The sequence below is a fragment of the Vigna angularis genome, chromosome 3 (assembly GCF_016808095.1).
Source record: "Vigna angularis cultivar LongXiaoDou No.4 chromosome 3, ASM1680809v1, whole genome shotgun sequence".
NCBI classification, from domain to species: Eukaryota; Viridiplantae; Streptophyta; class Magnoliopsida; order Fabales; family Fabaceae; genus Vigna; species Vigna angularis.
Window position 1 is genome coordinate 21,107,296 of NC_068972.1, and position 16,284 is coordinate 21,123,579.

Sequence of the window (16,284 nt, forward strand, 5' to 3'; positions counted from 1 at the left end):
GGAGGTGGAGGAAGTACGGGGTGGTGGTGTAGGGAGCAACACCCATAAAACAAAGGGAAGAAACACATTCGGGTTTTGATTAGTTTTCACAGTAGCAAATCTGGTAATTAAACAACCCACTAAATAAATTAGGATTTGTTTTATGTCTTTTTGTTGTTTACACTCCCTGTTTCCTAAATTCAATTTACCCTCCACATCTTAATAAACGATTCATGAGTTAATCCTAATAAAGGAGATCAAAGAAAACTTCATTTTTCAAAACTCAAGTGAGTTAGGATTAGAATTAAGGTGAGTTTGATTCTATTATATTATTTTAATTAACTTTTACAAACAATATCATTTATATATAGGTTTAAATATTCTGATGATCCTCATATTTAGGAATCTCAAATGGGTTCTCTTGTTGAAAATCGTCTCAATTGAGTCCTAAATTTTGAAAAATCGTAACAATTAAGTTTTTTCCGTTAAGTGTTGACAGACGACATTAACTGATGCTAACATGTTGCACAGTTAATATGCTGATGTTAATTGTTTTATTATGTGGAATTTTTATTTAAATTAAGAGATTTTGACATGACAAAATTTGATTGGTTTATGTTAAAATAATAGATTAGGGATTTTGTTTTCTTCTTCTCCTTCACGGTTCATTTGTCACCACACTGTATTCTTCTTCTTCATCATACTTGCACCATGAAGATTTTCAACCCCTCTTAATGCTTTCTTCGGTGGTATGTCCCTTGGACACCATATTCCTTAAAAGCATAAATCTTTCCCATCTAGGTTCTTCCCATCTCCACCAATTCCTCCCATGGATCTGTTGAACAAATTTGACCAAGCAAACCCCAGAAACATAATATTCAGTAAATACGGGATGGGGCAGGTCCTAGGGTAAGGAAACTTCGCCAAGGTCTACTACGACAGAAACCTCGTCACCAACAACAATGTCACCGTCAAGGTCATAAAGAAAGAGAAGCTAAAGAAAGAGTGATTGGTGAAGCAGATCAAGCGCGAGGTTTCGATCATGAAACTGGTGCGGCATCCCCACATCGTTCAACTCAAGGAATTCATGGCCACAAAAGGAGAAATATTCCTCGTCATGGAATACGTTAAGGGTAGCGAGCTCTTCACAAAAGTCAACAAAGGAAAACTCTCTAAAAACCTTGCCAGAATGTACTTCCAACAACTCATCAGCATCGTCGACTACTGCCGCAGTCGCGGCGTCACCTACCGCGACCTCAGGCTGGAGAATCTCCTTTTGGACCAGAACGAGGACTTAAAACTCTCTGACTTTAGACTCTCAGCGCTGCCAAAGCAACGCCACACACCAAGGACATGCTCGTAATGCTGTGTTGGACCCCTGCTTACGTGGCACCGTATGTTCTGAAGAAAAAGGGCTACGATGGTTCAAAGGTTGATATATGGTCTTGTGGGGTAATTCTTTACGCCTTGCTTTGCAGCTATTTACCCTTCCAAGGTGAGAATGTTATGAGAATCTATAGAATAGTGTTTAGAGCTCAGTATGAATTACCCGAATGGGTTTCATCGTAGGCAAAAAACCAATTAAATTTTGTCACGTCAAACTCCCTTAATTTAAATAAAAATTCCACATAATAAAATAATTAACATCAACATACAATTTTTCAAAATTTAGGATCCAATTGAGATCGTTTTCAAACAGAGGACCCACTTGAGATTCTTCAACAAATATGAGGACCATCCTAGAATTTAAACCTTATATATACATATAAAATTATGTATTTTATTAGATAATTTAATATGTTATAATTTTTAATATTTGTATATCATACTTATTATTATGTTATTAAATAAAATATATAATATATAATTTAATATTGACTATAATTTATTTATTAATTTGTAATGATGTAATTTGTGTTATAATATATATATATATATATATATATATATATATATATATATATATATATATATATATATATATATATATATAAAGAGTAAATGTTTAACTCTTTATAACCATTAAGAGTAAAAATTTATTCTTGTTATTTTTTATAATAATTAATTCTTTATCTTTTTATCTCTTACTTTTACTAGCATACACAAGTCTTTTGTTGCTTAAGCGTAATCAATATCTCATTTATAGAGATGATGATTTCAATGGAATCATTTGCTTAAATATCTATCACTTAAGTAAGTTTCATGAGTCTTAAGCGAGTGATGCTTTAAATGAAATTCAATTTAATTTAAGATTTTTCTCGAATAAATGATGCATTTGTCTCTTTTAGGTGAGAAGCACTTCAATCATTTTTCTCAAATCAAATGGTGATTCTCATTATTTCTTTCCTATATTACATAAGTGATCGAGTTAGTAAGTTGCACAAAAAAAGAAAGAAAAAAAACTCTTCTCTAAGAGGTAGTTTCTCATGTGGACAACCAAATCTTTTACTACCCTACACAACTATATAAGCAAATAAGGAAGAAAAAATTCATTTTAAAAAGAATGGATGAATCACAATATTAATGAATTTGAGTTAAATCTTGACACGAATTTCGGTGAAAGTATAGTTAGAGAACAATATGCCAATGCATATCACAAGAAGGTGACCAAATAAGATGAGGAGTTTGAATCATGGATATGGAAAAATTTTGGTTCTTGATCATTTGTTCTTTAATAAGCCATTATTGTGTATGTTAAGAAGTAGACTTTAAGTCTAACTCAATACCATAAAACTGACTTGTAAAGTATACATGTTGAGAAAAAAAAATGATCCAACTACAAACAACACCACCTCTATAAGACGTGCAACAAGTTGTAGTTGCAATTTTAGAAAAACAAAAAAGGTATCAACATGGTTACGAAAACATTACATGGATTGATTTTTTGCATGTTCACTATTGTTCCTAGGTCATTTTCATATCCCATACAATAATATGTTGCTTATGTTCGTTGGTCAACAAGATTTAGGACAATCTCCCATTTTCTTCCCTAAGCTCTAAAGAGACTAACTCTACCTTTAACTCTAAAGAAGATGAGGTAATAGATGAGGCATAATAGACTCTTGAATTTTTTTAACTTAATTTACAAATTTCTTATTTTAATGTTCAAAGTAATGAAAATTTAAAAGTTAATTACATTGTGCATAAAGTATCATATAACACCTTTAAATGTATGTGTGTAACAAATGCAAATCAACAATAAGTCAACATCATTACCTAAAAGTAACTCCTACATAAATTTTTAAACATTTTAATTAATATTATTAGTACATATGAAATAAGCCAACACCGCTTCATAAAATTAACTATTACACAACAATTTTAAATCTTAAACCTTAACTTTTTAAGTTAAATAAAATGGACGAAATAAATATGATAACCATTGACATCATGCTAAGATGATATCGCTTAAATGCTTACACAATTTCACTCAAACAAATACTTAATAATATGAACTTCATCAACTTACATAAATTTGCTTAAGCACATTAATATTTGCTTAAGCATGAATGATCAAAGAGAAGCAATTGGAAAAAATTTAAGTATATAGTTGTTGTCGCTTATGTGTCTAAGGATCACTCTAAGAGGTTATTTTGCAATGTGAGCTAGCATGCATTTGCTTCAGCACCTATGGGTATCCACTTAGCCATAAATGTTCGAAACGAAATACATAGAAAATTTTAAGTTGTGTATAAGCACTCAAGCATTTTAAGCAATACAAAGTTCTTCAATTTACATACATTCACTTAAGCATGCATATATTATCTTCAAAGCGTCCTTCAAACCCCTTGAGCAATACATTTCAATTTGAACAGTGCACAACGAAAATAGCGACCACTGAATTTTTGTTGTCTAAATAAAAAAATTAAGCACTTAAGCATCAACTTAATTTTGTGTAATGTTTGTGATGTTAGTATGTTTTCATTGTATATATTTATTCATTTACATTTATTACAAACTTAAACTTTTGGTTCTAACATTTATGACTATTTTTGTTATCATAAATTGTCATAAAAAATAATATTTTCAATGATTAGCTATATTTAATTTTCATCACATCATATATTATCCTAAAAAATATCCTTAGTTATTAGTTGTATTTAATTTTCATCGTATACTTAAAATGATGCAGTTTGATGTAAATTGTATACAACTAATCCACATGTTCCATTAATGAAAAAATTGTGGTTTATTCCTATATTTCTCAGTACTCAGTGATGATGCTAGTTTTAGAGAAATTAGAGTAATCATAAGTGTGGAGATATTCCCCATCCCGCAACGTGGATAAACCCCAAATTAAGTTGTGATATCAGGGATCGCTCTTACTTACCGAGTGCAAACAAGAAAAAAGAATAAACATTTTTTCCTTTCTACTTTAAATTTACCAGTTTACAAGTCCACACATGACTGTGGCACAGCGGAGTATATATAACATGTAATTTACTCTAAAATCCTATATAAGTAATTGGTAAATGATACACAAATAAAATCAGATACAGTGCCATTGTGGCAACAAAGAACATCTTTGAGGGCCCAAAGTTGTAGAAGTTACTTGGTCAGTCACCCTCAGTTCACCATTTTATACACTCGGCAGAAGAACCTTTTGAAGATGAAGGGGCCAGCGAGCTCCAAGTAAAAAATAAAATAAAAAGCTCGCCATATAAGACAAATTGCGGAGCAGCATGCCAAACTCTTGAAACTAGCCGGCAACTGCAACCATTATCACAGATTTAGTCCGTTCGTGGTCGATTAGAACCATTTTTATTGGTTCTGTATAAAGGTAATAGCCAGTGGGAACCATGTTTCCTTTTCCCATAACACCGCCAATAAAGAATAAACAATAATAGCACTGCACCGATAGGAATAGCCCATCTGTTTTTAGCACCAAAAGTATTATATATCAATATAAAAATACCAGCATTGCACAAAAACTCATAAAGACAAGCATGGAACAGATTACAAACAGAATTTTAATGACAATTATCATGAATAGAAAAATCGAACTAAGGTGGAACTCAGACAAGAAAGTGAAACTAATGCATTTACATGTTTTTTTTATCACATCTAGTTTTCTTGGCTTCAACTTTTCATTACCATGAATCAAATGCAGAAATGTGACACTAACCAATCATATCTAAAGTGGATTTTAATAGCAACTGATAGAAAGGTTTTGACATAAATTCAGTTCAAGGAGCCAAAGGAAAAGGTTCAAATTACCTGTCAAGATCCAGAACAGGGCTGTAAACCACAGTTTCCCAAGTTGCAACTATAAAATGCCAAACTGGGTTATAGTAAAGTGCCTCTGCTGACCAAAACATTCTTGTGTATGTCTCCAAAAATATGAAGAGTGCCCACGCTCCAATTTCAATCAAAATGAATTTTATAAAAAAGCGGCCAATCACTACCATAACTAGAGAGAAGGCCACCAACCAATTGAAGAGTCTTTGGTTGTAATCCTTTATAAACAGAGACCGAGACTTCCCCAACATCTGCATAGCAATTAGTTACAACAAAAAGCAGTAAGAATTCAAACCAATCTCTCATTCAGGGAAATTATGAATTAGCAAAATTTAGATACTCCGTGGAGAATTGCAATAGTTCCATTTTTAATGTTAAGTAAGCCAAATATGGCCAAAATGGTCAACTTGAAATATGTAAGGAATACTGTCACACCTACACTAAGAATAGAGATACAGACTGACACAGAAAATATGAAATTAATAATTTTTATGTACTGAGATGAGGCGCTATGAACTCCAACGTTAAGGTAAACACAAAAGGTAATAATAACAATGAATAAGCCTCACAAGTAATAGAGTGACACAGACAGACACATGAAATTAATTATTTTTGCATACTGAGATAAGACGCCTTAAACTCCAATGTTCAATTAAATACAAAAGGTAATAATAACAAAGATGATCCCCGCAAGAAATAAATTAGGAAAAAAAGAACACACTGTTAATATATCAGACCTTCATCATGCGTTGCTCATATTTTGGTTTTGAAGGTCCAACACATTCATGCCCAAAACTATTATTGCATTGCAGGAAACCTGCATTAAATTTTGCCAAGGAAGGAAGTTTGAGAACTTGAAGTTGATCCATTTTGTCCTCACATCTGGTGTACAGACCCTCACACAGCTTTGAAGATTGAAGCTCGTTTTGCACAACAATATTCTTATACACCTGCATAATTATCCCCAACAAATTTTAAGTTTAAATCATCAGATTCAAATTCCACGACCAGGGAAGAGCAGAGCAAATTTCCAAAGATTACCAAATCTACAAATATAACCCAAAGATCACCAAATGGTATATTTCACTAGGTACAATTCCTCATAATCTCACTGTTCTGACTCTACCACTGTGCACACTATGATAAGATTCAATTAGCCCACATGGTCTTTGTTATTTTCCGGACAGACATGCTGCTCTATTTGATTTATTGAAAACTCCAAGATGAAATATCATATACAGGATCTTTCCAAACATATAAAGTACCAGTAAAGAGAATTTATTTATTAACTTAATTCATTTAATTTTGGAGAGAACCTTTTTAAACTAAAAACATAAAATACATTTGACATAGAAAACTACTGAACTAGCTTTTGCTAATATAACTTTAATTGCTAACAGAAATAAACCAAGGATATTTTGAGCCTTCAGCCTACTATAATAATTCAAACGCTACCTGTTGGATTTCTTCATCCAGCTGCACAACTGATTTCTTTGCATGGTGACGACCAAAATGCTGCTGATCAAAAACTTGCATGACTTTATCTTTAGTCCTATTATGGGCCCCTTGCAGAGATTCCTCAGTAAGAGGTAGAACTAACGTTGCCATATTTTCACTGTATAACTTCAGACATTTCTCAAGAATATTCTTGTTGAAAACCTCAACGAGAGAGCCTGTTGATGGAATTTCTCCTTTGTTCAAGGCTTCAAGTATCTAGATTTGAAAGGAGAAAATAAGTCGTGTAATGGAGATTCACAGAGTGAAGTCACATCAAAAGCCTTAATTCATTTAATCGTTAGTCTAAATCTGACCATATGAGAACTGACGAGTAAAATACTCGCAAAAAGAAGATTCTTGTATGACAAAGCAAAAATGGTAAAATATGAGCACCTCGTTAAGTGTCATGTTTAGAAAAATATTAGGAATAAATTAATTATACTCTCACCAACGAAAACAATTGCAGAAGACAAATTCAAAAATTCCGTTTCCGATAGTTTAAATTATTCATAATTAAATTGTCTCCACAAAAACTTGAATCCAAAAGTATAACTTACTTCTCTTTAAGAAAACCAACAATTACATAAAGGACGTAAGAGAAGTACATCACTATGAATGAGTCAGAAATCATTTGTCCTACGTAATTGATCTGCAAATTCTATTGTACAATAGTTATGAGATCGGATAACATGCAGAGTCTTCTTTAAAGGTTCTCCATTGATTATTACTAAAAGAAACGTGTACACTCCGTAAATATTTTGATATTTCACTCCATACACAATTATGATCAATTTGTAATTGGTCTCTCCTCTAATAGGAACATCCAAAATGAAAGTACCTGCTCCAAAAAGGAGACAAACTCCTTTCCAGTAAGAGTCCTTCCCTGTACAATCTTTGGAGAGATTATGCTAGCAACAAGCTCTTTCAATTGCTCCCTTCTCTTAACATATAATTGATCAAGCTCCACATCCTTCATATCACAAAGCTTTGTCCGCTGAAGATGTGGCTGTTAACATCAAGTCTCGACAATTAGAAATATCAACTCACAAATGGTTTTATCAAAAATTAAACATAAAATATTGATAAACTTTCTATCAAGAAATATGTAAACACAGATGGCAACTACTATGCCAGGCAGGTGAATAAAAAATAAAAAGAAAACTATACATAATTATTATTTGAAAAAACACCTAAACTCGTTTGTTAGAAATAAACTACTTCCCATACTACAATATCCTTCTTCATGACCAAAAAAGTCAAAGGTTTTTCCCAGTGACATAATCCTAATAAAGAGAGCAATAAAACAACAATACAAATAAATAACTCAGCCTTTATGCCTTGTAGGCTTAACCTGCCATTGGTGTTCCTCAAATACATTTCAGAACTAAGTAGGAGACAACTAACACAATAGGGATGAAAAATGGTTATGTGCCTAATGATCCAAGTTTGGACACTAATATTATTTATAAGTTTATCTTCTAAATCCTAAATCAAGACATTGGAATGAGAAGACAACAGCGTCCACCAGCAGAAGACGCAAAATTTTTCTTGTGTTAGCTCGAAGAAAACCACACAGGCAAATGTTAATGCCAGATAAACTTACAACATTGTTATTTTTCTTTGCCACATATATGATATACAATAGGGTAGCCATGATAACAGTTAAAATCACTCACTCTCCCATGGAAATCAATATATAACTACAATAGTTTCCATCTTCATACCATTTTACTTACACTCAAGCTCCATATAACAGAAATCAAAAGGAACACCATATTTGAGTTGAAAAAGTAGGAAATCAAAGAAAAGTTGAACAAAGGGACCAGACATACTTGCGGTAAGCTAAAGGCAGTGCTGTTGTCACCCATAACAGCCAATGAATCTCGGATTTGATTGACCTGATGGAGTTGACTTTTAGTGTTATAGAAAATATTCAATCCTAGAGTGGTACTATTTTACTGAAAATTGGAAATTGAATTTAGAAGATAAAATACCACATCAATATTTTTGTTCCCTGCAATTGAATAGTAAGAAAACCTTCCATCAGATCATTGAATTTAAAACAAATGGAAACCCAAGCCATGGAAAAAGTAAATTTTATGCAAACAAGCGATGGTGTAAACAAACCATCAATATTGGGGACTCGTCTGAGAGCTTCATTTACCATTTCTTGCACCGATTTCCCTTCTGTAGACAATTAAGGAAAATATCACATTTCTTGTCCATTCACAATATAACTGGCTGCTTACGCAAGCACTTTTAGCTAGAAGAAGTCAATGCACAAGCTATTTTTACAATATGTTGAAACTCAAATTTTATTTCAAAGAAAAATGGATTGCAAGGATCAAACTTTTGGCTACTGAATCAAAAGCTCTAACATCATGCGAAGGACCAACCATCCTAAAGCTTAATCTATGAGGTGAAGACTTGTGAATGATTTTATTATGTCTAATAATTGACAAGTGCAGTAACAAGGGATGTGATGCCTACAATTCATTACTAACTCAAGCATTTAATGAGATGGCAGATTGGTGACCGTGAACAAGAGGGATAAAAGACTTGGCATAGAAAATAAAACACGAGCAACAAAATTATTAATGAACTTGTTCAGATTCTGTCTAAATTATGTGACATTGCCTCTGTGATTTCGTTGTGGACATGATTATATAAGCTGAGGTTATGTTCGACTATTCATTGATTGCCACTAATAATCTCATTTGTTATCTTTACATCATATTAGTAACTAGGCTAGAATGTTTCCATGGTTATGTATGATAAGATGATTGTGAATATGGGACGAGCTGACTGTCAACTTGTCACATTTGTGGCAGTCCATTGATTCAAAAATACCAAATGATTTGTTGTTAAACCATGTGTTATGAAAGGAAAGAAATCATGATGTGTTCATTGTAGTAAAACCGACAAGCTGCGTTCTTGTTCTCAATAGACTCAGTATGTAATTGGTGAATATAAATTCCTTATGACCAATTATCAACTATCTAAGATTGTGGACAAGCTCGACAATATTTGCATGATTTATACTTCTCATGGCTATCATAAGAATTATGAACCATCCAAAACCAAATTCTAACAACAAATTTTCCTTCGGTTTAGTTTCACAAGAAAGAGCAGAATCCTCAACTTCTCTTTAGCTTTGCCAGTAGTGACTTGGTCCTCCATAACACCCAAGTTCCTATCATAGCATCACTCATAAAGAGCTGACATCTCGACAGCTTTCACTGTATGACACCAATAAAAACCCTTGATAAATAGCCTTTTGCAAGACACCGACAACCAGCTCCAATACCCATTAGCAAGTACCCATTATGCCAATTATCAACTATCGAAGACTGTGGACAAGCTCGACAATATTTGCATGATCTACACATTTCATGGCTATCATAAGAATTATGAACCATCCAAAACCAAATTCTAACAACTAATTTTCCTTCGGATTAGTTTCACAAGAAAGACCAGAATCCTCAACTTCTCTTTAGCTTTGCCAGTAGTGACTTGGGCCTCCATAATACCCAAGATCCTATCATAGGAACACCCATAAACTATCTAAGATTGTGCACAAGCTCGACAATTATTGCATGATCTACACTTTTCATGGCTATCATAAGAATTATGAACCATCCAAAACCAAATTCTAACAACTAATTTTCCTATGGTTTAGTTTCACAAGACCAGAATCCTCAATTTCTCTTTAGCTTTGCCAGTAGTGACTTGGACCTCCATAATACCCAAGTTCCTATCATAGCATCACCCACAAACTATCTAAGATTGTGGACAAGCTCGACAATCTTTGCATTATCTACACTTTTTTCATGGCTATCATAAGAACTATGAACCATCCAAAACCAAAAACCAAATTCTAACAACTAATTCCTTTGGTTTAGTTTCACAAGAAAGAGCAGAATCCTCAACTTGTCTTTAGCTTTGCCAGCAGTGACTTGGGCCTCCATAATACCCAAGTTCCTATCATAGCATCACCCATAAAGGGCTGACATCTCGACAGCCTTTTGCTAGACACCGACAACCAGCTCCAATACCCATTAGCAAGTACCCAAGCACTAGGGCAACTCACCCTCAAAAGCTAGTTATAACGAGAGAAGAACCAAACACTTAAATACTCTACCGAGCATCCCATACAACTCAATGTGGGACTTGAACAACCTATAATACCCAAGTTCCTTTCACAATGCAAATTGCTTCTACTCCTATTTTTTCACAAGCAAAATAAAACAAAATTGGATTAATTGCTATTTTGTTCATGAGAGAATTTTTTCTAGAGAAATTATTACGTCTTTTATTAGTTCCAATTATCAACCTGCTTAAACTACCAATTTCTTCACAGGAAAGGTGTCTTACATGCATAGCAAGTTAGATGTATGTGACTTACATGCACCAACTTAAAGGACTATCTTGAGATTATATGTAGATAACGAGATTGGACCAAGTTTCTTTGTAAATTTGATTGATAAAGGCTGAGAATACTGAGATGTTAGAATATTTGTTGGTTGCTGTAAATATCTCCTTTAATTATTTGTTCATTATATTCATTGTTAGGCTTGAATATTTTCCAGATTATGTATGACTCTTTCCATACTTTTTGGGATCTATCTTGTCTTAGTGTATTTATATAATTACAAGCTTGACTTGCTGACTCAAGCAAGTTTTTCCCTCAATTCTAAGTCTCTAATTTCTGTACCAAGTTAACTTACGTAAAAAATCACGTTGGATGAGCCATAAGAGCTTAGCAGGTTCAAATGCAACATCTTGACCCTATAAAATATCCAAACATTCAAATATAATCAATTTATCAATGACAAAGTTTGCATTAAAAAAAATACAAAGAAAGGAATATTAGATAACAACTCTAAGGCCTTGGCGTACCTTCACTCTGTTCAACACACCGGAGTTGCCAATTTAGGATGAGAAAAATTTGCAAATTAAACAAACAAATTAGTAACTATGACTTAACCCCAAAAGAAGTGGTTTTACATTGAAATATTAAAGGGATAGGGAGAGCAGCATTGATAATTAAAAATAAAATTATCAATAACAAACAAAAAGTTTATCAAGATGCAGACCTCCCATAAAATTCTTCAGCTAGCTCAACCGCAAAAGAGAGTCGAGAGATGTCAGCTTCACGTATCTGAACACACAAAATTAACATTTCAGTCTGACCTAAAATTGAGGAGTTTAAGACTATTCAGTTCTAACATGTTGAAACTTGATACCAGAAAATTTTCTTCAAAAGAAAACTGATCTGTGCTCAATGGTTCAAAGACAAAAGGCAATCCATAATTTGTGACAAATTTAGAATTGTAAATACCAGGTAGGTATATTTATCCCGCCCACATTGGACTACAGTAATTTGTAGATGAAAGTGGGCCGAAAAATGGGTGAACAGAGGTACTGGTTAGAAGTCACAAAACCAGAAGCCAAGAAGAAAGGAGAGAATGACACCTCTCTCTCGCTCTCTCTCTGGTATTTCAAAGTGTTTCCCTCTTGTACTTAAATGTACATTGCCCAAAGTTCTAACTAACTAATGATCAAAATAGTTCTCAACACGTTGAGTATATATTCAAAATAACAGCTGATATTTGGGAATTGGGTAATTTCTAGCTTTAGTTTTTATTAGGTGACTAGAAATCCTAGCAAATCTACTGAAGTCTAAACAGTGTAAAACCCTAACAATAACCAATCTAGCACATCATAGGAGAATTTATAATATTAGAACGAGTCATCAAATTATTAATAGTGAGGTAAGTTGTCCACTATTCTATTTTTCACAATTTATTTAATGAGTGTACATGCTTCAATTTCATGGGTTCGCAAATCCTCTCTCCAAAGCATACTCAGTATCCTCGCTTTGAAAGCATCCCTGATACCAATTCTTTTGTGCATTTGACATTACAAGATAAACACCAGCAATAAACAATAAATTGGGAGATGACAGCAATTACTAACCGTCTCAGGCAAATTATATATAAGTACAGAACTCAAGACAGTTGCCAGAGCAAATATCCTGCAAAAGAAAATACAAAAGAAAGCCAACAAAAAAATCACACATAGCATTCAACACAGAAAACAGCATGCATGCTCAAAAAGCAATTACCGATCATCATATACATTGGACTTCCCCACACTTTCAAATCCTTCGGTGTCAAGGTAAAAGACAGAAGTTCTTACTCCATTAATGTCCAAATCTATAGGTGTTCCCCAAACCCATATTCCTGAAGAAGTGAACCAAAAGATTAAAAATATATTTTAAAATATTATATCCAATTAAGTATATCATACGAAAAATGGCAATCTCTACCTACCTTTTGTCTTAGTGTCACGCATGTGCCCAACACCAAATCCTAGCAAACAAAAAATATCACGTTAAACCTTTCAACCAAACATATATTCCAAAACAATCCCAAAATATGGGTATTGTGGGAAAAATCTAGTAGCTATAAAAGATACACCTTCGTAACAAGAAAGAGAGAGAAGTTGATTAAGCAAAAAAGATTTTCCAGAACGATACGGCCCAATCACCTGATAAAAAGAACCATAAAAAGATAAAAGCAGAGCCCATAAAGAGGTAGACAGTGAATGAACAACATTTCTTCAATACTGCACAAGTTTTTTTCAATATGAATCACAAATCAAATTGATTTTGTGGGATAACCAATAACATTAAAATAATCATCAATTATGAAAGCAGTTATATAGGTTCCTATAATGAAACTACAGCACAATAAAACAATTCAATCACAGAAAAAAATACAATGAGGGGAAAAGAATGAAAAATGAAAAACTCATCTTCACAAAACAAGATTTCACTCATGAACTGGTAGACTTACACAACCTAGCATTTAAACTATTTAAACACTCTGGAAAAGATAAATGATTAGGATTCTCTCACATTACTTACTAAGATGGGAGGGTATGTAAGGTACTCATGTATGTCCATGTCACAAGAGAGACACACTAGCAAAATTAATGGACCCTACATAAATGACAGAGGATCTTAACATAATTGATCGTGTCATTTCCTCTCCTAATATGACCTGATGGTCCAGATTTAAAGACTAAAACTGAAAATAGTTTAGGGAACGAAAATCAATACTCAGTATATGGAGGCGGGGGGAGACAGGATCATCAACATGTGTAGTTTTTGAACCTCCAATAAGTTTTAATCTCTTAAGAAGTTATTTTGTCTCATCTTATAGGGATGGAAATGATCATCTTAATTTATGAAATATCAAAAGATCCACACTTAGGAAAACACTTGCACACGAATAATTCTAAAAAGATTAATTCATTCAAATATATATGACCACACTTTGTAGCAGAAGGTCAAATGCCTTTAACATTATATTCATGTTTCAAGTAGAATCTACAGCCTACTGCTGCCTATCAAGTGTTAGAACAAACAAAATGGATTAAATACTCCCACTAATCCGCATAAACAGCAGGCGGAAGTCCAAAACAGATAAAGCAAGTTTTAAAGTTTCAGTCAAACATACCGCCACTGCAGCAATGGGGTTGGTTATTCTCTCGATAGCCTCCAAACCTTCTCTTGAAAGACGAAGTTTCGTGTGACCAGGATCAGGTTCCACAATGGGAAAGCTGCGCATACAAAAAATGGCAAGAATAAGTAAAATTCCCCACAACTTGAAACCAAAAGGAAAACTCACTTCACATAAAGAAAACAATGAAACTCGGCGGTACAACGCCCTAAAGAAGGTCACTAAAACCACGATAGGGAACAGACAAAGAATAACAATACATCACAGAAAGTTGTTCACTACATGCATAAATCATTAATAACAACAACAAACGAATCCCATACTCCAAACAGATATACGCACACAGTGAACGCTATCGTCGGCACAACTCTAATGCGAAAATAACACCGCACTAAATCTACACATATCAACACACATCTGAGGGAAAGCACAAATTCGAAAATGTTCTCTCTCTCGTTGTGGTCACAAGTCTGTAGTGTCTCTTTTGCCTATATTCGTGTTCTGAATTATTCAATAAGCCTACAAGTCAACGTACAATAAACATATCTCACACGTTACTGGCAAAAATCCATCCCATCACCCTTCCCGTTTGTGTGAAACAGTTTTAGCATTGCGGAAAACAATGCACGCGTATCGAGGATCTAAAAGGTGAAGAAAAGCAAAGTATTGAAGGCTCAGATCTCGGAAATAGGAAGGAGAGCTGAATAGAAGTTGAATACAGAAGAAAGCGAAAGAAATGGAGAATTTAGCAATACTCACGCTTGGTGGAAATTGTCAATGGAGAATGAGGGAATGGGAGAGAGGCAGAGGAAGAGCAGAAGCAGAAGCGGAAACGGAGAGTCCATAATGCAGAGAGAGAGAGAGAGAGAGAGAGAGAGAGAGAGAGAGAGAGAGAGAGAGAGAGAGAGAGAGAGAGAGAGAGAGAGAGAGAGAGGTGTGTCTCTTCGTGAGCCTCTATCTGCGGAATCTGAAGGAAGGTGAAGGAGAATGAAGTTGGAGGGTTGAAGCAATGGTATTATTCATGACCAAGGGAAGAATGTGTTGGAAAATTGGGATCTGAAGCAAGACCTGCTGAAGGGGGAACGTTTTCGTTCTCACCGGTAAAACGAAGACCGTGTAAAAGGAAAGGCCCAATCGGGGTTGCTATTCCCAAACTCATATATCTAAGTTCACACCCTATTTTTGTTAATATTCTTTCTCTACAAATTACCGGATTTATTCTGGTAATACGTTGACGTTTTTGAAGCGTATTAAATGACATGTTTACAAATTCGTATTTATTTTGGCAATACGTTTACGTTTTGAAACGTATTAAATGACATGTTGAGATATTTTATACTTTTATGATATGGAACTTCAAGAAGTAAGGCTTATCAAATTCGCCAAGTGTTATCCACATTAATTTTTGCAATTGATTTGGTCATGCTTATAAGCAACTTGAGACTTGTATAATTAATAAGTGATGTATTATAACAATGTTGAATTTGCTTGTTTGAAAGGAACGAGTCCTTCTTTTAAAAGAAAATTGTTTAACCTATAATACAATTACTTTCTATTGATTTATTTTAAATTAATGTAATAACGATTTTTCTCTTGATCCAACAATAATGGAAAAAGTTTTTTTTTTTAAATGTGACATAATAAAAGTAAAAATTGTGTAGTTAAATGATTGTATAGAAAATTATCATTTTTTTTTCTACCAATTACTGCATTTGTCACTACAAAAATATGTAATTTTATCGGGGTTTTTTTTAATATTATCGACGGTTTTAACTCCCGCAAATCACATTTCTCGCTATTGGAAAAATCGTTGGAAAAACGCTCGTCGCCAAGTAAGTACTGGCGGTTCTGGAAAAAACTGCCGGTATTAGCGGGGGTTTTGTGAAAACTGCCGGTATTAGCGGGGGTTTTGTGAAAACCGCCGGGAATAGCGAGGATTTTGTGAAAACCGCCAAGAATAGCGGGTTACTCAAAAATCGCCGGAATTAGCTGGGGTTATCTCAAAATCGCCCCTATTTTGCATGGTTTAGTTTACCGGGGT

The 16,284-nt window shown here is 33.9% G+C and overlaps 1 protein-coding gene and 1 pseudogene across 1 annotated transcript; one reads left to right on the forward strand and one right to left on the reverse strand.

Annotated features, from left to right (window-relative positions):
- Window positions 1–608: 608 nt before the first annotated feature.
- On the forward strand, window positions 609–1,548 carry LOC108324632 (CBL-interacting serine/threonine-protein kinase 5-like; annotated as a pseudogene).
- Window positions 1,549–4,324: 2,776 nt separating this feature from the next.
- Window positions 4,325–15,304, reverse strand: LOC108326339 (uncharacterized). Its single transcript, XM_017559792.2, has 17 exons — window positions 15,003–15,304; window positions 14,241–14,343; window positions 13,197–13,266; window positions 13,050–13,088; window positions 12,842–12,959; window positions 12,694–12,751; window positions 11,811–11,875; window positions 11,614–11,620; window positions 11,442–11,502; window positions 8,842–8,901; window positions 8,709–8,728; window positions 8,547–8,612; window positions 7,553–7,720; window positions 6,673–6,930; window positions 5,955–6,167; window positions 5,197–5,468; window positions 4,325–4,851 (listed from the first exon to the last, which is right to left on the reverse strand). Exons 1-17 carry the CDS (start codon window positions 15,086–15,088, stop codon window positions 4,710–4,712), a joined length of 1,806 nt encoding a protein of 601 aa, XP_017415281.1. The 5' UTR covers window positions 15,089–15,304; the 3' UTR covers window positions 4,325–4,709.
- Between the last annotated feature and the right edge of the window lie 980 nt (window positions 15,305–16,284).